This window comes from Podarcis bocagei, assembly GCF_964188305.1.
Source record: "Podarcis bocagei genome assembly, chromosome: 1".
Taxonomy (NCBI): domain Eukaryota; kingdom Metazoa; phylum Chordata; class Lepidosauria; order Squamata; family Lacertidae; genus Podarcis; species Podarcis bocagei.
The window spans coordinates 62,482,761-62,508,032 of NC_138125.1; the positions used below are offsets into that span (position 1 = coordinate 62,482,761).

Here is a 25,272-nt window from a genome sequence, read left to right on the forward strand (position 1 = left end):
AGGCTTGTTTCCCAGTCTATGTTTGTCCCCATTCACATGTTATGTCAGTTCTTGAATTACACACACAACCACCGAGATGTGATATTTGGACTCTTTAATTTGGAACTTGTTGCCTATCACAAGGTATACTGCACTGTACCTTTACTTGTGGGACATCTTTGAGAGAAGAAAAGGCTAAGTAGTAAATCCAGAGGAGGCCAGAAGTCCTTGATTGCTGAGTTCTTACTGAGATTGGTTCAGTTTGAACTATACATGTGCCCTGAGAATGTGTGCATTTTGGCTTTGCCCAGAGTGATTATTGTAGCATCATTGCAAGGAATTTGAGTAAACCACAGTATTTCCTTCATAGGCTTCCCATGGGGAAGGGGCACTTCACTGCCTGTGAGTTCTGATTGGCCTGAGGTCTTTTGTAACCTCTCTTCTACTCTCTAATGGGAAAATCATATTGTTTTGTCTAATGGCATTTCATTATCTGCATCCCTTGTTATTCAGTGTTTTTTCCATCAAGGTTTGTCTTTAATGAGACCACCCTTTGTGTCAGAGCGATGCTTTGGGAAGCTGCTTCTGAACTTTGGTGGTACTGTACTCAATGAACTCGTTCCATCAGCCCAAATACTTTTGAATGTGCAATGGAACTTCCTCTCCCTGGTCTTTGCCCTGTGTCCCTGAATCTGTTCTGGGGATTCCTTCCCTCCTACTGTTGCAGATTTGGGGAGGATGCAGGTCACACATAGGGAAAAGACTGGTTTCAGTAGAGACAAGTGAGTACATTTCTAGGGGGGTGGAGAGAGCAGGCTTGATGGCAGCTTACCTTTTTTGAAAAGCTAATTGAATCTGCAAGTTCAGCATTGAAGGGTTTAATCCCCCAGACCTACTTTTTTGTTGGAGAAAGTTTTTGATGATTTAAAATGGACTTTGGTACAGAAATAGAAGATCAGGATTTGTCTAGGCTATGAGTCAGGCCTGTGTTGCAAACTCCTGCAATGCAAGTCAGATAGCATATGTTAAAATTAGCCTACCGCTTGCATATGATGACTGTGAAGCTTTTTTAAAAAATCTGAGTCATCTTTGGCATTTCTTGCTGGTACAGATGCTGGGAGTTTGGAACCTACTTCCATATGTGGTGGTTCTGCACATGGTTTGTAGGTTTTCAACAATGAAATTTGAAAAAATCCAAAAAATAATTTGCTATCCTCTGGACAGGTCTCCACAATTGGCATTACTAAATATCTTTGATGGTAATAATAAAAATCTACAGGGCAAGGAATCAATCAGACAACTGTATATATCTTCCTGCTTATTGATCGCAAGATTTCAGGAAGACTTGAGCAGAATCCCTGTGAAATACTGGTATAAGAGAGTTTGGAAATTAGCCTCGATAGAGAAGATTACTTACAAGCTGAAGGTGGTCAGGGGCCATTTGAAGTGGAGTTACCTCGCAGGGGAATGGTTTAATTTTATCACTTTTCTTAATGATTTGACAAACAACACATTTCCTCCTTCTCAAAACGTGGATATGAATGTCAGCATAATAATAATAATTAAAAAAAATGGTATTTGAAGTCACTGTATAGTATGGTATGGTATGGTATGGTATGGTATAGTATAGTATAGTATAGTATAGTATAGTATAGTATAGTATAGTGCATTATATTGTATCTAGTGTTATATACTGTATATATTACAAATATTCTTTCCCATTAATTGCTTGTATCAGATATGTTAATTATTTCTCAAATTTGCTTTCTCCCCGCTCCTATGTACTATAGTGGAAACAATACTACTTAGAACTACAGTAATGTGACCAAAATAAAAAAATTCCTTCCAGTAGCACCTTAAAGACCAACTAAGTTAGTTCTTGGTATGAGCTTTCGTGTGCATGCACACTTCTTCAGATACACAATGTGACCGTTAAGTTAGGTGGGTGTGTTTGTTGTTTGCAGTTTATTTTTTTATGGGGGAACTGAATTACTGTATAGGAAATGGGCTTGTGTTTTTAAATGAACTCATGTATCCCTCCTTTAAAAAACCTAAAAAACCTGACCAGCAAGAACCACCCCATTACATCCTTATGGTGCTTAGAGCATAAGCTTTTAGCCTCCAGATGTGGCTTTTGATAAAGAGAGAGAGGGAAAAGCAGAGACAATGTGACAAGAATCACCCTGCCCTCTCTACCTACCAAGCTCTTTTTCTGGGAGAGAGTTGCTTGGGCTTTTTCTTAACTGTTTCCTCTCCTTGAAGACAGAGGAAGGATCTGTTAGTGGTTTTTCTAACTGTTTAGCTGGACAGAAGCTTCTCAGTCACTGGAAATGTATTTCAATTATTGTAGATGACAGGATAAAGTCTGAACCATGGGTTCATGGGCATACCCATAGAAGAGTAGGGGCGACAGCTGCCGCCCAGATCCACAAAAAATATTGAAAAACATTGAAAGTACTCAATTAATTGAGGTTCTGCCCCCCCTCCAGCAGAAGCCTGCCCCCACCCCCACTCAGCAACTGGCTACGCCCATGCATGGCTTACAAATAGCTTATTTATCTAAATTAGGGGAGGGCAGTTGGGAGGAGGCTATTGTTCTCAAGACTAATGAAGACCAAATAGAGGTTGCTGCTTTTGTTGGCATTTAGTTGGATTAGTATGCATCCGGAGCTTTCGCACCTCTCAATTGCAGGAGTACAGTTAATTTCTTTTCAGTGAGTGAGCCAGTCTATGCCAAGAGTGGCTTGTTCTGTGCACTGTTGCTTTTCTGCAGTTTCACTGAGTCTGTTGAGTGAAGCTAAAAGAATAACGTAGTTCCATGACTTGTACAGAATGTGAGTTGAACAAGCTACTTGATAACAGACTGTGTAGACCCTTGGATCAAAGTCTGAAGGTCAAATGTGGGAGTCAGATGAAGGTCCATGCTACAAGAGTGAGTGAAATATCTCCTCACCTCACATTCCTACACCAATATATCATGTGAACAGGTCTACTGTCACTCAGCTTAATCAAATTCATAGGCTTATTTTAAAAAATAAGATGGAATATGTGTGGGTATACACCCCTTACGATTATTCAGCAAATAATTAAACATGGTTGAAAACCCCATGGCAAATAATCGTGCACTCTTCAACCTTTGTCAGATGAAGCAGACACATTTGTTTTCTCCTGGCCAGTTTCCAGATAATGCTGAACCATTATTTAGAGTTAGGATGAGCTTCAAGTTTGTACATTTTCTGATTCTTGGAGTGCACCCAAAAAGTGGCAGCCAGAAGCTTCCAATTCCATCTTTGATTTAATTGAAGTTTAGTTACTTCTAAATCCTAAACCATGTTTAATTTTAACTATAGTCAGTGGAAAAAAACCAGTTTCATAAACTGTGGTTTAAGCTTGGCTTGTTTTCAGCTAACCATAATTAAGATTAACTGTCTTTGTGTTGTTGTTGTTTTGTTGTTTAGTCGTTTAGTCGTGTCCGACTCTTCGTGACCCCATGGACCAGAGCACGCCAGGCACTTCTGTCCTCCACTGCCTCCCGCAGTTTGATCAAACTCATGCTGGTAGCTTCAAGAACACCATCCAACCATCTCATTCTCTGTCGTCCCCTTCTCCTTGTGCCCTCCATCTTTCCCAACATCAGGGTCTTTTCCAGGGAGTCTTCTCTTCTCATGAGGTGGCCAAAGTATTGGAGCCTCAGCTTCACAATCTGTCCTTCCAGTGAGCGCTCAGGGCTGATTTCCTTCAGAATGGAGAGGTTTGGTCTTCTTGCAGTCCATGGGACTCTCAAGAGTCTCCTCCAGCACCATAATTCAAAAGCATCAATTCTTCGGCGATCAGCCTTCTTTATGGTCCAGCTCTCACTTCCATACATCACTACTGGGAAAACCATGGCTTTTACTATACGGACCTTTGTTGGCAAGGTGATGTCTCTGCTTTTTAAGATGATGTCTAGGTTTGCCATCACCTTTCTCCCAAGGAGCAGGCGTCTTTTAATTTCGTGACTGCTGTCACCATCTGCACTGATCATGGAGCCCAAGAAAGTAAAATCTCTCACTGCCTCCATTTCTTCCCCATCTATTTGCCAGGAGGTGATGGGCCCAGTGGCCATGATCTTCGTTTTTTTGATGTTGAGCTTCAGACCATATTTTGCGCTCTCCTCTTTCACCCTCATTAAAAGGTTCTTTAATTCCTCTTCACTTTCTGCCATCAAGGTTGTGTCATCTGCATATCTGAGGTTGTTGATATTTCTTCCGGCAATCTTAATTCCGGTTTGGGATTCATCCAGCCCAGCCTTTCGCATGACTGTCTTTGTACACCTGCCTTAATGTATTCACTATTGCATTGGGCTAAGACAGTCTCCAAGTCTGCAACATAGCCCCAAAGACAACTGTTACCTTGACTCCCAGCAAGTTATAGCACTTGCCATCAATGTTTGTTTTCAGCTCAGTCATATGCTACTTCAGTCAGGCTGCTTAATTCATTCAGTCAGACAGTATCTGTTTTCTTTCCCTTTCCCATTATGGGACACTGAAGCGGTATTTTGGTCCTTGCTTATTTTTCTTTGCTAGGGTACACAGGTACTGGGATTTCCCCATTGCCTTCTGTGAGGCGCAGATGTGACTTAACTCCTACAATTCATCTTTGCTACCATTCCTAGTAGATGGCTACAGTAACACTTGACAGATAATTGGCATTTTGTGCCCATATTAAAGGCATACATTTTTGCACTGTATTTATTCATACACCTCCTTGCAAGAAAATGTTGCCCGGATTTATATTTTAGTTGTCTTTGGCAATATAGAGCACATTCATTTACGATTCTGTTTGTTTTTTTGCAACAAGAATTACCATACGTTGAAATGGTGCAGTCTTTTTATTTTTTCTCGCTCTTCAGTGGAGTTTAGATCCTTTGTGTTTTCTAATATGGGACTTTTGATGGGACAGTGGGTCTTTATGATATTTTACCACTGTCACTATTTGCAAATGCACTTATTGAGGGGGAAAGACAAGTAAACATTATTTCTTGCATTATTGCCAAAGGCAAGAAATAGCAGGAGAGGGCAAATGCATTGGGCCTATTTAAATGAGAGCCTGTACTCAGAAACAAAGGCCTTTATGAAGCAAAAGTGCAGTTAGTACACAGATCACGTTTTACTGTTACAGATGAACCTACAGCAGTGGATACCATAAAACTTGCCATATTTTATTCATGAATTTGTGGTGTGCTTGGGTGACATAAGAAAAAGTATTGTGCCTGGGTGAAACATCATCGTAATGATTGTGTTAAAAGAAAAAAAGCAACAGATTTTAGTATGATACTTTTCTTTTCTTTTTTTGGAAATTTGAATTTCTCAAATATTTATATAAAAAATTCCTGGAAACGATTGAGGATTCTTTTCCTTTGTAGATCTATCTGCAAGGGGAAAGATGAACAACATGTTGCCTGTATGTCCATTTGTAGAAGCAAATGCGTATTATAATGTTTTGAGTTTGGGAGGAGGAGAGTAGACTATGCCTAGAGGCTTCTAACCCCTGGATCCAGCAAATGTCAAAATATAAGCCAGGCTAGTTTCCTGCTGAGACGATCGCCTGGGCAGTGGCGTAGCGTGGGTTGTCAGCACCCAGGGCAAGGCAAGTAATTTGCGCCTCCTAACCCGTGGATTTTAGCACTTGAGTCTCTTCCACTAGTGTGAGCGCCCCCCCCCAGATGTTGCGCCCGGTGCGGCCGACCCCCCCTGCACCCTCCACGCTACACCACTGCGCCTGGGTGATGGCCCATTAAAGGAAACAACGGGAAAGGGTCTCTGTGCAAGATGGTAAATGGGTGGGCCCCCTCCCTCAACTTGTGGGCAGTCAGAAAGCCAGAGCCAGAGTTTAAAGGGGTGAGAGTTGCTGTGGTATGAGCCAGAAGAAAAGCAGCAATCTGGAAAGAGAGTTGGAGCAATGTGTGATTTCTGTTTGAATCCAAGGCCGCAAGATGGAAGAAGCAAGACCCTCTTAGGGTGTTAATACAGCCTCATAAGCTCAGATTATGTATATGTGTGAATAAACCACTTATCATAAAGACACCACAGTCTCTGCTGTGCCTCGTTCTGAAGGAAGCATGAACCCTGGGTAAGCGCCTGGAACCCCTGGAATCTCACACCACTCATATATTGGGGTGGTGTGCAGCAGCATTATAGGACATAACGTGTCTTAGAAAAGTGTTCTCCCAAGAACAAAAGGAATGCATGGGCATATGATACTAAATCATTGCAGGAAATACAGAGCTGGATGGACCCAGGGGGTCTATGTATAAAGCAGTTTCCTGTGTTGACCCAGAGCAGTTGTTATACAATGGGGGGACCTTCACGCTTTTTAACTGCAGCACGATTAGGTAGTAAATAAAGTGAACCAGTCCATAATTTTATTTACTGATTTGTGCTACTGTTATTGCTACTAATATAATGTGTAACGATACCATTGGAAAGGAGCGTATTTATGGTATATGTCCAGCAGTAAATTTACAGTAACTAAAGAAAATCCATACCTGTTCCTGTGAATATAGGTTTTTCACCCTGAGCTCCATCCTCAGGTTCTTCCTTATATCCATTGAACTCAGAAGCATATATCAACAGAAAAGAAGCAAAGCCAATAAAATGAGTTCAAGTTTCATGTTTGCATTCGTACAGAATTCATTTTGCACATATTCCTAAATGTATATGTTGCCAAAGCAAAATATTAAGACAATTTAGCCTGCTTTAGTTTTAAGTGAGCCATGCATTTATCTTCAGTTAAAATCTGAATTGATTGCAGGTTATCTTTTTGTAAAATTTATGTCTGTTACATAATGTTCTAGAGGCCTAAGCAATGGCTTAATCTAGAAGCTTTGGTGTTGCAAAATATCTACAGTCTATTTTAAAATGGCCGCTAATGGTCTTTCTAGAATAACTGCGAAGAAATAAACACTTTGTACCATTTCCAAGTAAATGGTTGAAGGGAAAATATACTTTTTAAAAATTTGTCAGAAGCTTAGATAAAGGATTGTCTATTGGTACGAGCTCTCTTCAATTGACTTGGGATTGGCTGTGAGTGGTCCAGAGAGTTGATTTGCCAGAGAACAGGAAATTGGCAGAAATATCTCCAGGATCCTCTCTTAAGTATAAACTGAAGAAAATCAGTTAATGTGGGTCAGGAACAGTGTGGCTTTGAGATTTTAGGGAAAACTTTTGCTTGGTACTTGGCATGGCAATGCCCTACTAGACCAAGTGGATCAGTTTTCACTGGGGTGAAGCAGTCCGTTAAGTAACCTGGTCCCAAGTTTAGGGCTTTATGAAAGATAAATGCAAACCCTTGAAATGTACCCTGTAACATACTGACAGTCAACAGAGGTGATATATGGTGTCTATGTGATGTCCCAGTCCACATCTTAGCTGCTGCATTCAGTTTCAGAATCTGGACTAAGCCCAAAAGAAGGCCCACATAGAATGCATTGCAGTAATCCAGTCTTGAGGTTATCAATGCCATAGTGGCTAAATAATGTTGGTCCAGAAACAGCTACAGCTATCTTACCACACAAAACTGATAAATGGTAGTCCAAACCACCAGAAGCATCACCTTTTCCGGAAGACTGAAGGCTCCCAATGCGATGTCGGGGGGACCCACAGTACCTCAACCCCCAGGAGCCCTTGCTATCTACTGAATGACTGAGGTGGATCAAGGAACACCCCCAGACTATGTACCTGTTCCTCCGGAGGGGGGGGGGGCAACCCTGTTCAGAACAGGTAACTCACCTAGCTCATGGGCGCAGGAGCCACTTTCCCATCAGGGGCCTTCATGCCAGGATTTAAACTCAGTTTATTGGCCCTCATTCAGCCTACCACTGTGGTCAGACACTGATCCAGAGGCTGCACGGTCACTCCAGATGTTGCAGGGGGAAGAGAGCACTGCTGACACTTTGCTTCAAAGGACCTAATGACCATTCGCAAAGGCTTTATCTGGATGTTAAAGAGCATTCCCCAACAATACACTCTGGAACTGGCCATGCAGGTAGGACCAGAGAATTGTAAAACAAACCTACCTGGTGCCCATCACATGGTATATATATATATATATATATATATATATATATATATATATATATAGTATTGTGTGTTAATTGATTGCATGTTACAGAAGAAAATAGGTGAACCTAGGTAATGTGTATGCTACGTAGTATGGAAGTTTGTTATACTTGTGAAATCTGAGGATATATTTCATCTACTCCACCAGTGCTTTTTAAAAGGCATAAACTGCCAGTAATGCTAAAATCTAAGCAGCCTTATCTCAGAGTTCCTCATAAATGTACTTCCAAATGCAATATGTTGAATCACATTTTTAGGAGGATAATCTTAAAATCTTCACTTTTATAGAGCTTTAACTTCAGATTCATCTGAAAATGCCCTTTATAGATGAAAATATCTGTTAGGCTGGCCTTGGCAAAAATTTCAGTATCTCATTATTTAGTGTGACATTAATGTTTATCATAATTGAAATTAGATCTCTAAAATGGACAGTGGTTCTGCAGGAAGGATAGTAAATCTGTAATGAGGCTTGCAAATCATTTTCTTCTCCCAGTGCTCTCTGCACAAAGCCATTGGATCTGCTGACTTCGTTTCATTGCTGTGTACTATTAAATGTTTTTAAATCATTCTTGCAAGAAGTTGGAAAACAAGAACTGCAACATTATTCAGGGAGTGATAAAATTACAACACCTTGTGGGCAATAACAATAAAGTGTGGGAAAAGACCTTGCAATCAGTGACTCCTGAACTAATTAGTTAACAAGGCATGTAATTTGATTAGCTCACATGATTTAAGAGCAGATTATGTGCTTTTAGTGGTACTATGCCTTCTCAAGCATTTCAGCTGGCGGAGGAGTAAACATAAGAGATCAACAAGTTGATTCACTTCTAGATCATCTTAATTCTACTGTTTCCTATATATGAAAAATTGTGTAGTGTTACAAGAGAAATGAGAATATCATAGCGTTTACTACTTTTAAAAACAATTCTGATTAATAAAATGTTTCTGTAGCACCAGCAAATAATGCAATGCTTTGTAAATAATACAAATTATCTGCACTGATAGGTTATAGAATTGAGTATGCTTTTTGATGCTATAGATGTGCTGTGAACAGTTGAAACTGTACCACTTTGAAAAAAATAGCTCCTTAAAGATATGCTTTCTAAAATGTACTGTAATACAGTAATGTGTGCATATGCAGGCCATTATCGTCCTAGTGCCCTACTTCAGCATTTGTTTACTCATCCATACTAAAACTTAATGCACATAATTACTAGATGTCTCGTTTGCCGCAAAGTTATTTTAGTTTTGTTTGTTCTGGTGCAGACATCTAAACAGATGGGGCTAAAAAATAAGGTGGGCACCAACCTTATTGATTGTTTGGTGCCTCCCGATAACACATTGATTCACCCCTTTGGGGGGTACTGATACCTGGCCTGGTTGAATAGTTTGTTTAAATGTTAGGGTTCATTATTGTTTCACAGGATGTGTACCACTTTAAAAGCCAGGGTGCATATCCTGACCTAGTTTTTACAGCTGCGTAGCAGTATAGCAGGTGCTGATAAGTCACTGTAATCAGCTGTGTCAGCAAATGTGAATGATACATAATGTGCAACATGTACCTTACTCTTCCCTGGTGGATGGATGGGTGACAATTATAGACACTATGTAAGATGTATGTTTGGGAAGTTGTTATTAAACCTTGCAAAGATATATTTACATCTCTTCAGTGTTTCCATCTGTGTGGTCCACTCTGCATGCACTCTGCGACATGTTTCAATGCCCGATAGAGAACAGTTCTGGTTACTGAATTTATGAATTTGTTGTAATGTGTGGTTATTGATTTCACATTTTGTTCCTTGGTTGACTTTTAAGGTTGTAGGTCAGCTTGGAATTAGTACGGAAGGTGATATATATATGTTTTTAAATAAAACAATGGTATGGCACTGCAGCCCAAATTACTGGGAGTGGGAAGTGCTGCTGAAGGTGAAAATGAGAAGCAATAACAACCCATTTCATAAGACATTCTTCTGGTTTCTTAGTCCCAAGTCTGTTTCCTTCTAATCTGGAAATCATACAGAATAAACTGCATAATTCCCAATGACTGGTTAGTTTGGTTAAAAGATGGCCTGTTGTAAACTGGTTTATACAAGTTTGCATATCAGCGTGACAGTAATGCTTAAGTCTAGTAAGAAAAAGTGCCAGAAAATTTTGCATATCCAGGCTAAAAGAGCAATATGCTTCATTCTCCTCTCTTTTTCAACTCTGTCTTTGTTGCAGAGCCATGAGATCTTACCTTTGAAACATTAGCTGTTCACCCTGGTAATTGCTCTATCCTCTAATTTAATGAAAACCCATTAAACCGAAACAATAATTAAAATGAGACATCATCTCTGTAGGAGGCTTGCATATTAAAATCACAGAGCATTTCAGTACTGGCAAATCTTATACTTGGAAATCAGTGTTTGAAGCAACATATATAAAAAGTGATTTATTACAAATAGCTATGAATGATAAAGCAGTGCTGTTCAACAACAGGATGCCTTGCGTTTGTTATTGAACAAATCTTTGTAGAGATAGCACTGCCAAACCCATAAAGCATTTGAGGAAAACCGCCCTTAACCTAGAGTTGCTTCAACAATACCTTTTTTTTGTATCCAAGTAAAAATCATTTGAACTACACTCACACATTCAGACACTAGTTCCTTTGAAATACAAGGAGTGATAAAGCCCCTGTGTATTTCTCAAAGGTTAGCACCTGAAAATATACATGTACAGTTCAGATGAGACCAGCAGAACAAGTATTTTGTATCCTGGGCTCATACCAGTGCACATATCAGAAGCATTATTGTCTCAATGCTACTCACTTGTATGCTAAGTGAGTTCCTCAGTCTTATGACAGGAGCATTGGAGTGTAGTTGAGCTCCACTATAACCATGGGAAATTTTATTGTACACTTCAGAGCAGATGGGACTAGGTTTGTTCAATCACAAAATGTTTGAGGTTCCAGGTTCTCTTCTGTTAATTTGCTTTAATCTTAACATTACCTTGGATTTTTGGCAGCACTCATAACTTTGGCCTCATATTTCAGTTCAGTACTTATTCTGTGCATATTTATAAGCCCTTTTCAGATGTTCCTCATTAAACACATATTCTGGTGACATCCAGAACAGACTACTGTAGTGTTCATTACATAGGGCTGACTTTGAAAACAGTCTGGAAAATTCTGCTGGTGCAAAGTTCAGCCAGCAGAATTATCACGCGGGGTAGATGGTTGTACTGTGATTCATTTTTTGGGGGGGTATCAGTTTATAGTAGTTTATTTGGGGTCCAATGCACTATATATGAATTCAGTGCTCTGCCCCATTTGCAGAAGGTGACACAAATTTGCACAAATTTTGATACTTTGTGTCATATATAAACTTACATTTTCTGTAGTGGGTAGAGGACTCAAATATAAAACGGGGGCCACAGACACAGAAGCAATAAGATGTCTGGCAGAAAGAATGACAACAGGTGAAGCTTTCCCCATGTTTGCGTTTCCATACTAGAAAAACCTTTAACAGCTTTGTGGCAGACAGAAATTCAAGAGCCTTGTTCCCAGTGCCTCCTCTAAAACAAGCAAAGAATCAAGTATCATGAGTTGAACACCGATTAGGTTACTATAGGTCTTTCATCAACTGATTTTAGCTTGGCAATACTACATTCAGTGCCAGACTATTTTTATAATAAGGTTTGGTAACCTGATTAGCCCAGGAGTTGCCTAACTTTTTGGGTCTGCAGACACTTTTGAAAATTAGAGAACCTTTTGTGGACACCACACACACACACACACACACACACACACACACTGCAATCAAGGACACACCACAACTTATTCTACTCACTGCAACAGGATGTTTTTTCATGCCTAATATCAGTGTGTGCCAGGCAAGGCCTTTGTGAGTGCAGACACCATGTTGACCCCGGGGGTAGGCCATCGTCATGGGTTCTTTTTCTTGGGTGATGGGGAAGAACGGCAGGAAGGGAACTAGGCTTTGCTAAGCATATGAGTGGGTATGCATTGCAAAGTTACTGGATAATTTCCCAGCTATGCCTCAGTGCATATTGCAGAAGTTCCTTTTCAAGAGAGAAATGGAGAGATCAGAGTTTAAATAGCCAAATTGAGAGTGTTCTGATACCGAAATCGGTTGTTCCTGCTCATAATCATTTTTCAATATTAGCCCTATTCTGGCAACATATACCGGGTGAGTGAACATATTTATGGATGGCAGAGGCAGGGAGGAAATGGGTTGAGGTGGTTGGCCCCAACCTCAGATCCAGTATATGAATATTATTTAATAGGTTTCTGTAATTTGCATTTACAATATGTTCTGTGTATCTGATCAGGAATAGTGGAGGAAAATGCAATGTCCCAAATCACTCAGACAGTATAGGATTGGTTCAGTTTATGGAATGCCTTTTTAAGTTGTGGGGTTGGGTGTGGAAGGGGATGACATTGCTTACCCTCCTCCCACCTCATCACCTCATGTCCGTTCATTCATGTCTGATTAGATCTAATTGTGAATCTAGGAGTCTTCAAGGTTTACTTAAGACAGTTGTCCTATTTTCTGACATGTTGAACATGCCATGCAGCTGCATGTCTGTGATTTGTTAATCAGTGCAGTCTTTCTTGCTACCTTGGGCAGGCGGCGCCGGGCAGGAGCAAAATACAACTGCTATCACCTCATGAATTAGCTGTCAGTTTAAAGGGCTGTGTTGGAAAAGAGCCAAACAGTAGCAAAATATCTCCTTTGAAAAAACAACAGATTTTTTTCAGCTTTGTGGAGGTGACTTAGTGTTCCATGGCAGCTGTAATTTATCTATTGTGCTGATGTGGACAGAAAATGGTGGCAAGATTATTAAAGAAACAGTTGCCTCATGAAAGTTTTTGCTGATGTAAATATAAACCCCTCTTAAGCTGGACCTTTCTCGAATAGCCTCTCTTTGATGTGGAGAATGTGATCACACTGCTTGCTCAAATGAGTACACTAAGCTACTTAGTACCCACCTGATTCTGATTTCAGAAACACAATGATTTGATTAAAATAACCCCTGCATTTCAGATTAAAGGGGGAGGTGGGTGTGAGGGAATCAGCTACCTTAGCTGGGCTTGTGAAAGTCATGTCTTTATTTCTTTGTGTATTTTGCTGAGCTTGCATTATCATTCAACTGAAAAGTAATATTTTGTTGAAGATGACTGGATAAAGTACTGCTCTATATTATCCACGAAAGCAGCATTCTATTACAAGGAGACAGTCATTTTCAACTGACAATAGATGCAGTGATTTCCCTGCATTCTCCTGTCTTTATTTTTATTCTATTTTTTTTCAGTTGAGGCTTACAGTGCTCCAAGTCCTGGAGCATTATTCAAATGCCACTTGAACTGTGTATTCCTACCAAACTCAGTGCAAATGAACTTGTGCAAGTTGCCATGGAATTGCACCCCAACATACTGAATTGATGTTATATTTGCTCTTTTCCATTGCCCGGGTGAAACATAAGAATGAAAGCATATATGTATGACAGCTGGATTTTATGATGCTTAACACCTTCCCCCAAAATATATTTTTCTTCACATTACAAGCAGTTCAGTGCAAATGTGAACAAAAGCCTCAAATCAAACAGATCAGATTTTGCAAAATGTTAAGAAATATCTTGGAGAGAAATTAAAGGAATAAAAGGGGGTGGTTATATCCTAGCAAGAATACAATTACCCATATGAAATCTTTGCAGAAGTTTGGCTAAAGTAGAGGTTTGCATAGAGGAAACCAAGCAGGAGGGATTGCAATTTTGAACCATGACAGAGGTCTGAGATGCATGAGAGAGGGTGGAAAGTGGCAGTTCGAAACAAGGTGTGGGTACAGCAAGAAGGAAATTGGGAAAGGCTATTGTGTTCAGCAGCATAGTTGGGGGCATGGGGGGGCCCACTGGGGGCCACTCACCCAGGAGGTGGCACTTACTGTGGAGCCTACAGCACACCCAAGCCACACATCTTGGGAGTGACGTAGTGGCTAGGGTGCCTGCATCCACCGCTTCGCTCGAAAAGGCAACATGTGGCTCGCATCTGCCCACTGCCTCCCCCTCCGACGCTCTGCAGCTGAAGTGGTGGGTGGACTCCATGCAGGTGCCACACAGAGCACCCTGCCCGGCTTGCCCCGCCCCATGGGCAGCCAGCCGCTGGGTGTGCTCACCTCCCGGGCACCCGAGCAGCTAGCTATCCCACTGCTTGTGTTAGCTTCAAATATTCCATAGTTCTTTCCCACAGCCATGTATTTTGCTCCTGGTATCGTGTATTGTATTCAGCATGAAGTTCCAGATACAGTGTAGTAATTTAGAAGAGATATTTTATTAACAAGCAAACACTCATGTATGTACAGCACACAGCAACTAAACTTAACTTTCATTCACAAGTTAATGGTACTAGCACACTTTTCATCTTAAATACAGTGGTACCTTGGTTTGCAACTGCTTTGGATTACAACCATTTTGGATTACAACCATGTCAAACCCGGAAGTCCTTTTTTTTTATTAGAACCCTTTTTTATTACAACCCATTTTTTTGGGAGGCCCCATTGGCGAAAGTACACCTTGGGTTACAACCAGACCTCCGGAACAGATTATGATTGTAAACCAAGGTACCATTGTATACAGTAACATGTATCACCATGGTGTTTGTGCAAAGGATGCTGCAGATAGGAGAGAGGCGGAGGAAGGGAAATGGGGAGGATCTGTGGGCAAGGGAGAGTTAAGAAAAGTGAGGAGGAGGGTGGAGGGAGAAGGACTGAAGGTGAAAATGGGAGTGCAAAGGGGATTGCAAACAAGGAGGGAGTAGAAGGCATGGGAATGGGGTTGAAGAGCAAAGCCAGGGGCACAGCAGCATCTGAAGAATAGGAGGGAATGGTTCATAACTGAGCAGAAGCTAAAAGGGAGCTTAGTTGTTGCAGTGTGGGAGGATGAAAAGGCAGGAAGTTACCATGGGGGGGTGGTAGTGTATGGTGGCTGTGAGCTTCACAAAAGGAGGTGTAGGCATGGACATGGATATGAAGGTGAAAATGGGTGCGAAGCAGGTCTGCAGCACAGAAGAGCACAGAAATGGCTTCAGAATTGGGGTTGGGATGTTTTAAAGCAAGCTTAGTAGTTGCATGGAATGGGAAGGTGAAGTTCTAGGGAGTTAATATGGCAGGGGGGCGGTCAGTGGAGGCATCATATAAGCATACAGTTTTCTCTTAACCAGAATTCCATGCATATTATCTTGTACATAATTATTCCAGCCTAATCCAGCATCTGAGGTGGAGCTTATTTGATCAGTAAGCAAAGCTTGAAATTACCACCTATCAGCTGTTTATAAAGGAGACTGAGTGATGAAGTTCAGTCTCTCTGCATTGCTTTCCATTCAAACTGAGTAGTGGGATTTTAAGCATTTTTACTGAGCTACACGTGTAGCCCTACTCTTGTAAATATGGAACTGGTTCTGATGTCAATAACAGGCATAGGGATTGTTTCTCCTATAGAGTTGGTTCTCACACTATTATGGTAATGTTATAATATCTGACATTATATGACAGGGCCTGCCTGACATACTCAGGCCTTCATTGCTAGCCCTGGAGTACAGGAACCAGCACTTAGAGAGGGTGATACATAAATACAGATTTATTGCGATCATTCTTTTGTATGCATGAGCCTGTTTCATCAATGAGAAGTGAGAAGTGAAGATGATGGAAGTATGACATGGCTACCTATTTGGGCAATTGCTTTAGGGCAGAAGATTTGATAATATACTTTCCACAAGAGCTGAAAGATGCAAGTCTTTCCTTGTTCCACCTACAGAATCCCTGCTTTTGGGGGCCTGTGTTGGCTGAGCCAGAATGTTGAAGCTGTGCTGTCAGATCCTTGGTTGAACTGGGATGTGGGAGTTACACCACCGTATCTCCAACTGAGCCTGGATATTGGAGTGAATCCTAGCAGAACAGCCCAAGGTCCACCTGTTCCAAACTCACTCATCCCAGTGGATCTTGGGTCTGGATTGTCTTGTTAGCGACTTTTTAGTGCTTTAAAACTCTGTGTGCATAAAACTGAAAGGATCTGTACCCATCTATGCTCTTTTTCCTCTCCATTTCTTAAAAAAAAAATAACATTGCAAAAAATGTGTACCTCAGCTCTATCAAAGTTAAGTATGAGGCTATGGTTTGTGGAATTCAATACAGTGGTGCCCCGCAAGACGAATGCCTCGCAAGACGGAAAACCCGCTAGACGAAAGAGTTTTCCGTTTTTGAGCTGCTTCGCAAGACGATTTTCCCTATGGGCTTGCTTTGCAAGACGAAAACGTCTTGCGAGTGTTCCGATTTTTCCCCGCTGCCCCCCTTTTTCTAAGCCGCTAAGCCGCTAATAGCCTTTTAGCCACTAATCCGCTAAGCCTTTAATAGCCGCTAAGCCTTTAATAGCTGCTAAACCGCTAATAGCGCTAATCCGCTAAACCGCTAATAGGGTTGCTTCGCAAGACGAAAAAACCGCTAGACGAAGAGACTCGCGGAACGGATTAATTTCGTCTTGCGAGGCACCACTGTACTTTAAGGCTTGCACATCTTTGGTCATAGTCACTTTGTCCATAATAACATCATATATATTTCTGTTGCTCCTCCACTCCCTGAAAAATTCCTACAGATGCCCATTACATACACAACTAACATCAGAGAGCAGGTCCACAACTACTGCACAACTGGCGACAAGGCTTGGGTAGACCTTGTTTCTGAGAAACTTGTATTTCTCTGTTGTTACTCAATGGGTAGAACTACTGTCCATCTACAAGTAGATCTGACATCTGGACCATTTGACCCTGTCTTTCCCCACAGCTGAAACTATTTTATTTCCTTGGCTCCCTTCACCCACTTCAGACTTCAATTAATTAACGGCACTGCAGCTTGAATCAATTTCGAAGCTCCGCCCCTTCCATTTCTCTAAAAACCAACTGCGTAACAATACTGCACCAGATACTGCTCTAACACACACACACTGCTCCCATCAGAATGGGTATAATAATACTAGAGTACTTTTGCAGGGCTTATGTAGTCCATGCTATCTCAGCCACAGTCCTGCACTATGTGTATAGTAATGATGTACTTTAACTACATTTATAGGGAAGCGTTTTTTTTTTAAAAAAAGGACTAACTCACATTTTTAATATGAAATAAGCCCCAAGTTAGAAAGATAATGGGTTTTCTGTTATATTTCTGCCCACGAAAGTACTGGATTTCTGAATTGTTTTCTACCAATCTGTCAGCAGTGAACTCACACAGACAAAAAAGTTTTAAAATTAAAAATGAATTGGGAGGCTCCTTCTCCAGATAATGCTTGTCTTAACCTGATGAGATGGACTCCAACTTCCATAAGCTCTGACCACTGACCATGTTGGTTGAGACTGATGGAATCCGGAAATCAACAACATCTGGAAGGCCACAGGTATGCCATACCTGCTCTAAGCCCTTTTGCCTAATCAGCTAGCTCTGCTTTCCTAAATATCAATTACTGATATGATTCCATTTATTGATTAAAAACACTAAAAGGCAGGAGCAGGCTAGTTTCTCAGAAGCGGAATGAGCTTTTGAGTTTCTGCAAAATTTTGCCTTGCATTTAAGATTTTACAAGGGCTAGAAATATCTTTGAAAACCATCCTGAGTGCTATGATTTATTTTGCTAATTTTCCTCACTATGTTTTCGTTGTGAATACTTAACTGTAATCTGAGTGAATGTTTTTACTGAATGTAAGCCTTCAAAGAAGACTCAAAACATTGAAAAATTATCATGTGGGAAAAAACAAAAACACTACGGGGCGCATTGGAAGATGGCTGACAATAACATCTCTCCGACCCACACGAGGTAATTTGGAGGCTATGATGGGGGTAATTAGCCTCCTTAACCCCCCCAGGATTGTGGGGGGGGTGGCCCTTGCCTGCTGTGCCCTATACCACCCCCGAATTTGTGGGGGTGGGGGCACTAGGCACAAAGCCCTCCTGTGGGATTTCGGCACTCCTGAATGCCATCCCTGATTCGCGCCACTAGATGCAGAACTTCAAAGGAAACAATTTGGATGAAAGGAATGCACATATTTCAAGAAAGAAGGGGGAGTAAAGACTGCTAACAGAAGAGATCTCTGACAAAACAAGATAAGAATAAAACATGAGAAGATACGCCAAGACAAGGTACGGCAAATGACTGATGGGGGAGGGGGGAAAAAACTCTTCCTTCTTTCCCTATGTGATTAAACAAGAATCCCCTCCCCTCATGAGTCAGAAATGTCGTTTTAAGGACTTAAGCTGTGGATTTAAGGCTGTGTGGAGATAAACTTTTGAACCAAAGCACGTTTTAAGAAGAGCGTGGAATGTGTAAGAGCTTGGGAATGACGCAGTTAAAAATGCCGTCGCCATATTGGGAAGTTCTGTCGGAGGTCTTGAGTCTGGGAGGAGAAAGAGAGAAATAGAGCTGTTTATATATTGTGGGTTAAACTCCTCAGTGGGACTTAAGAGCGACAGTTTTACGAGACTATGATGGAAAGAGTGATGTTATCTATGAAGGAGACGATATATGGAAACCATCTCGATTTGAGGATTGGAAGAATGGAAAATTCACACAGGACTATTATTACTATTGGTGTTTATCGGCTTAAGGAGACTATCAGAAGAGATCATAAAGAAAAAAGAGAAAATATATGAACAAGATGTGATGTGGAAACAGCAAGATAAGATGGGATAGAACTATGAACTTTGTTTGGACTGATTTGGACTGATTGGGACAGTAACACAGCAGCAAGAAGATGATCAGAATCCCCCTTCGGATCTTGAAATATGGGTCCCCCCAACAAAATTTTAAATTTGGCTTTGTAATTCGGAATTTATGTGATATGATTTAATTTGATGTGATTGGCCAGTTAATAAAAATTATTTTAAAAAAACAAAAACAAAAACAACCCCCCCCCCGAAAGCTGGGAATTGGGTTTTATGCTTATTTGGGGTGGAGCAGTTTGCCCCCCCCCTTCTACAGATACCCATGGTTTTAGGCATATGCAAATATGACAGCAGCCTTTGACTTGCTTGAATAATCTGGGGCTAATTGTCCTGCAATATCCTGGATTTTGCAATGGCATCATGTCGCCTGGTCATGATAGGGAGACTAGATGGCCCTGTCTTGTTAGTGGATAAGGACAAACCAAACAACCTTGTGGTCCTGCTAAACTGTATTTGTGTTAGAAATGTGTGCATTTATTTTTACTGATTACCGGTTTCAGAGCATAACAGCCACCATCAGCTATAGACTATGTTAATGACCAGAGCAACAGTGGCTCCTGAAGCATATGAGGCCTGATATTTAGATTTAATCATATGTTTGAAAATACTTATGTGAGGACATAATCCAGCCAAAGTCGAAAAGGTCTTAAGTTTCATTTACTGCAATTGGAAAGCATTAGGCAATATGATTAACTCTCTATTGAAATAATGAGACTTTAGAATTAACTTTGATTGGATTGCACCGTAAATGAAAGGGCACCTTTAATCTAGAGGGAGCATCGCTGAAGTTCAGCAGTTCTGTGTTGCATAGCTCATTTTTGTGTTTCAGTTAAAGAAAAAAGAGGAGTTCTCATTTCCCTTTTGTGCGCTGGCAGGCACAGTTTGTTAATACAAGCCTTGGATTAGTAAACATAACAAGTGCTAAGCTTGTTATTCTTTGGCACATGCACTGAAATACCACAGTGTTTCCTGGAAATAGCTCTTTCAAATATGTGTTCTCTTGCAAAGTGCATTGCATGGCAGTGGTTCAGAATGGCGGCGAAATAGTACTACATATGCTCTAGTGAGTTGGAACTCTAATCTTTTATGTTGTAATATTATATTACTGTGCTTTATCTATATAATTTTGAAATATGTAGGATAAAGTGCCACTACTGTACATTGTCAAAAACATTGCTTTAGGGCACAATCTTCAGGAGAGTTTTTAAAGTCCTATTTAAAATGAATGGGTGCTGCACACCAGTACGGTAATACATTTCAGTACATTTCAACAAAACCTGCATAGCAGACCTTTCTGATGAGTTGTGTCCCTGATAGTTATGGATGCCTGGAAGCAGCTGTGGCTGAACTGCTTGGAAAGTAGCATCTGAAATGACAGCATGTGTGAGGAAAGGCCATTGGCAGAATAGCCTAGATTAGCCAGAGTTGTAACTTGTTCTGGGTTGCTTCATTGTCCTTAAATCATCCATTGGTGATTCGAGGATTTTGGAGTGTTTGTCACTTCCATCTTTCTTGCAGGCCCAGGTGGTGTGCTCCCCCTTCCTCCATCAATAAATGACACCACACCATCAGATGTGATCAAATCAGGCCACAACTTTATTGACTATAGCTGAAGAGGTTTAGCATAGGTAATGGGTAACCATTTATTTCTGGCCCACCTGCCAAAAATGACATGAACCGTCAACCCGGCAGTGGAGATTCCTATGACTTACACCAGGGGTCGGCAAGGCTTACTGGGCATGGGCTGGATCATTCCCACAGAGATCTTCCGTGGACTGGACCAGTGCAGCGCGACACCGGAAATTGCGTCTCTGGTAATCGCCTCTGCACATGCCCAGATGCCGAAAATTGCAGCTGCACAGAAGCGATTTCTGGTGTCTGGGCATGCGCAGAAGCAATTTCTGGAGCCGTGGAAGAGAGTCCCTGCACTGTGCTGCGCCGGTTTAGCATAGTGCGCAGGGACTCACTGAGCGGGCTGCTCGGTTCGGGGGCGGCTCATGGGCCAGTTAAATGGCCTCTGTAGGCCGCTTCTGGCCCTTGGGCCTTAGGTTACTGACCCCTGACTTACATCAAGTAGGGGTATCCCTGCAGGGATTGCCACCTAGAGGAGCACTGAAACCCAAGCCCCTATATGGACATATGGACAGAAGTGGCTCCTTCATGGATCCATTTAATGGAATGCATTATTTCTAGAGGGGAAGGGGAAGGTACGAACCCCCCCCCCCCGCTCCATCCAAGACTCAGGTCACCCAATTCCTAAACCACCCAAGTTGTGGCAATTGCTATGAGGTAGGCAAAACCCTCAGGCCATAGCGAGTTCACCTGATAGGCAAATTCCTACCCAGCCCTGAATACAGTGACCACTGTTGCCATAGCAAGGCCAATCAATATGTGTTATACAATGCTGAAGGAGTGGCTGGGTTGATCCAATGAGAAGAGCTGGGTTCGGGGTGTGTGTGTTTTTTTTGCACTAGTGGAAACAAGTTTATGATGAAAGAATTATCTCATATTTGGAACAATGCTAGTATGTGGTATGGTATGGGCTAGCTGCCATGGTGTCATAAACAGGCTAACTGCCACGGTTAATCTGCCTACCACCCCAACCAGGCTGCCTGCTATCTTGTTGTCATTTCCCCACCCTTCAGCTCTTATCTGCATGACTTCCTCCCCACCTCTCTGTGAGTTATATATGGATATTGCATAATTGAAATTGAAACAAATGTACCTGTGTATGTGTTGTGCAAAAGCTAAAACATGGTTGATAGTGGGGAAAGATTTTCAATAAGAAGTTCTTGTGTTTTTAAGGATATATTTGAATACTAATTGACATTTTTTGATGTAAGCATTGACATCTCCCAAGGCTAGGGTTTAGAAAGAATTAGGTAATTTTATGTCATTCATAACATTCATGCTATGCTTCAAAATGCGGGTAATCAAATCTGATGGCTAAGGGACATACATCAATCATTTACAAGGAAAGGAATAGGGAGATGAGGATTCTCCCCTTTTTTCTATTACTTAGTATAATTTTGTGTTGGAAATGGAATCATTGATATATACGTGAAATTTGGCTGCTATGGCATAATGAATTTCATTTTCCCATGAGAAATGAGACTTGGAGACTAACTAAATTATAGATAACTGAAGATGCAGAATTTCAAGAATGGAGCACTTTTGGTGGCACCTATTTTTCCTCTAGCTCGTTGAAGGCCTCTTTCTTTATTTCAAAGCATTTATTAATCACTTACTGTTTTAGAAATCTCTGAGCAGTGTATTAAAAGCAGACTTGGCCAACTTGGCGCCTTCCAGATGTATTGGACCACAGCTTCCATCAGCCGCAGCCAGCACCGTACCAGATATAACAGAGACCCTTTGCATGGCATTTGGTGACATCTGGGAGCCAAGGGAGTAGCCACTGTACAACTCTCCATTTTTGCTTCTTAGGATGAGCTCAGTATTTTAAATGGCCTTGCTTAGGGCATCTTGTACCTAAAAGTGTTTAATAAAAAATAAAAAATTAGCAGCCGCTGGAGTTTGGTGATAATCATCAGGATTGTAGCAAGTGTTGGAGAGGTCGTTTAGCCCTTCCCTTCCCTTCTGTGGTCCTAACAAAACAAGTTCTTTGGGCGCTATTGCTTGCATTGAAAGGAAACCCTCCATTTAATAGCACATCTAGTTTGGCCCTTAAACTGCTGTTAGCAGTTGTAGTTCAAAGTTTTCTGTTGAATTTAGGGGCATGTAATATTCCTGATATGTGGAAATAGCCAACATAGTGCCCTTCATGGCTAATGGCCAGGAATTATAGTCCACAACATCTGGAGCACATAGGCTACCCCTAGTTTGTCTTTAGGACTGTAAAGGTAAAGGATCTGGTACACAGGTGGTGCTGTGGTCTAAACCACTGAGCCTCTTGGGCTTGCTGATCAGAAGGTCAGCAGTTTGAATCTGCACAATGGGGTGAGCTCCTGTTGTTCTGCCCCAACTTCTGCTAACATAGCAGTTCGAAAGCATACCAGGGCAGGGAAATAAATAGGTACCGGTGCGGCAGGAAGGAATACGGCATTTCCGTACACTCTGGCACTTGTCACAGTCCTCTGTGTGCCAGTAGTGGTTTAGTCATGCTGGCTACATGACCTGGAAAGCTGTGAACAAATGTTGGCTCCCTCATCCTGAAAAGCAAGATGAGCACTGCACCCCATAGTCGCCTCTGACTGGACTTAACTTATTAGAAAACCCTTATTAGAAATCTAGTTTTGTGGCTGGGGCAACCTAATAATAATAATAATAATAATAATAATAATAATAATAATAATAACAACACTTAAAAATCTGGATTGTTGTGTCATGTCATGTGGCTTTAAAAACAAGTAATGGAATTAATGGACACTAGTCCTCAAAATATGTCACAGAGTTGTTCCTCTGAAAGGTAGCAAAATAGAAATGTAGGCTGGAGGGTAGGTGATTCATTCTCTTTAATATAGTCATATGTTGCTTTCATTACTCCTTTCCTATCCCTAACTAACAAGACCTGAAGGAAATGTGGCTTTAAGTTGAATGCTGGAGTGTTGCCTTATTCCTGCTTGGATAGGGATGCATCTCTAAACATCAGATTGTGGTCTAATAAATATTGCATGAACATCTACATATTGCTTGTTTAAACTGCGATGTTCCAGAAATGATGCTTGTTCCTGTAAGTATATTATGTGTGCCAGTGTAGTAAAATAAATACATTTGGGAGTCAAAAGTATGTCGATGGAGTATTGCTACCAATAATGCATTTCCGCCTGCATATGTTACAAGGACAGATTCTCTAGATGTATTATGGAAAGAGAGTAACTGAGACAGTAGTGAAATTGAAATTTGAGCTTAGCAAGTGACTCGGGGACCAGCCAGACCCTCTGAATTTGGGAGCTTATTATCTTGTTTCGGCACACCTCATGAATCAGCAATGTAATCTGCTCACAGCAGACCTGAATGGCTCAGCGTCCCCTGTCAGAAACTTTGTCAGAAAATCAGTGCATGTCTGATTGTGAACTTGTCAGTGTGACAAATGGGGCACACTGATAAAGATGATGTTTTCTGTTTTTATACATGATTGCTGCAGTAGCACACATAGGGCGCAAGCCCCCCAGAGTGAAGAGTGTATCTACAGCAGACAAAAATGAAAAGCATTTTCTTACTTTTACAGATGTAAACATTTTTACAGTATGCTTCTTCCCCTCCTCTTCCTCTCCCCCAACTTTTTTTTTTAGCTGTAGACAGAGAAATCCATGCAGCACCCCATTCTAGTGAGAAGTTAATTCAGCTCTTCCGGAATAAAAGTGAGTTCACATTTCTGGCCACCCTACAGCAGCAGGCGTCGACTTCGGGAGTCATTTTGTCCATCCGAGAGTTGGAGCACAGGTAAGGGGAAACCTGTGGTTTATGTAAATCATTGCTGAAAACCAATAAAAATACATTGTCCATTTAATGCTTTATGGTGATATTGTATTAAGGCACCAAGCCAGTGAGGAAATTAAGTATATTGTTTTAATTGATTTTAGATTCTTCGTTTTTGTTATACAAAGAGGCAGCAATGCTATGCCTTTGAACAGTGGTGTGGGGAACCTCCAGCCTTCTTTAGCCCACAAGGTCATTTGGGGCAAGCCAAACCCACCTGCCCTACACCTGATGCCATAGATGACACCAGATGAGGCGCAGGAAAAGGTGGGACTGAGCTGAATGGGGCTTTGCACTCTCAGCTGGCAGTGCCTGCAAAGCTGCTTCTGCAGTGCTTCCTAAACACCAATCAGTTGGTGCAAAGCACAGAGTTTGGAAGTCTCCTTGCACAGCACTTCCCAAGGGGGTTTCTTTGTAAAGAAAAAAAATGCCCAGTTTTAAAAAGGAGCATTTTTTCTTTCCTTGGAACAGCAGGTTTTGAGCTGCTGCCTCTCACCTGATAGGCAGTAACTCAAAACCCACTGTATTGGCCCTACGCCGATCCAGTGAGCTCCCCAATCCCTGCAGAAATTAGGCTTGGAGTTATACTCAGCCTCAGTGGTACTTCAAAGCACCAAGCAGGGCTACCTGTAAGCCCAGCACAGTGCTTTGAATTCCTGACATGCAGCAGATCTTTATCTCCCCTACCTGTCAATCACCTGGTGTCACAGTGATGCCAGGTGATTTGTGGGTGTCAAATGTGGCCCACCAGGGTTGGGGAGATAAAATTCTGGCCTGCTGGGATGAAGAGATTCCCCATCCCTGCCTTAGAATGACTCTCACAAGCACATTTGAGCTGCTGTTATCTCCACATGACACTCCCTGCCAAAGAGAGGAGCATGCAAAAAGAGAAAAGAACTGCTTCTCTAGTAGTCTGTCATTTTTATTTATTTTGTCTGTTCTCCAATTTATTAGCCACTTTTCAAAAACAAAAAACAAAACACCATTTAATTCTA

General features: G+C 41.4%; 1 protein-coding gene across 4 annotated transcripts in view; it reads left to right on the plus strand.

Annotated features, from left to right (window-relative positions):
- Nucleotides 1-25,272, plus strand: part of NELL1 (neural EGFL like 1) — a 379,279-nt gene that overhangs the window by 38,564 nt on the left and 315,443 nt on the right. For all 4 annotated transcript variants that reach the window (XM_081164500.1, XM_081164499.1, XM_081164502.1 and 1 more), the window contains exon 3: nucleotides 24,091-24,241. In XM_081164500.1, the coding sequence (XP_081020626.1) occupies nucleotides 24,091-24,241 (151 nt within the window). The remainder of the gene's footprint in view (nucleotides 1-24,090; nucleotides 24,242-25,272) is intronic.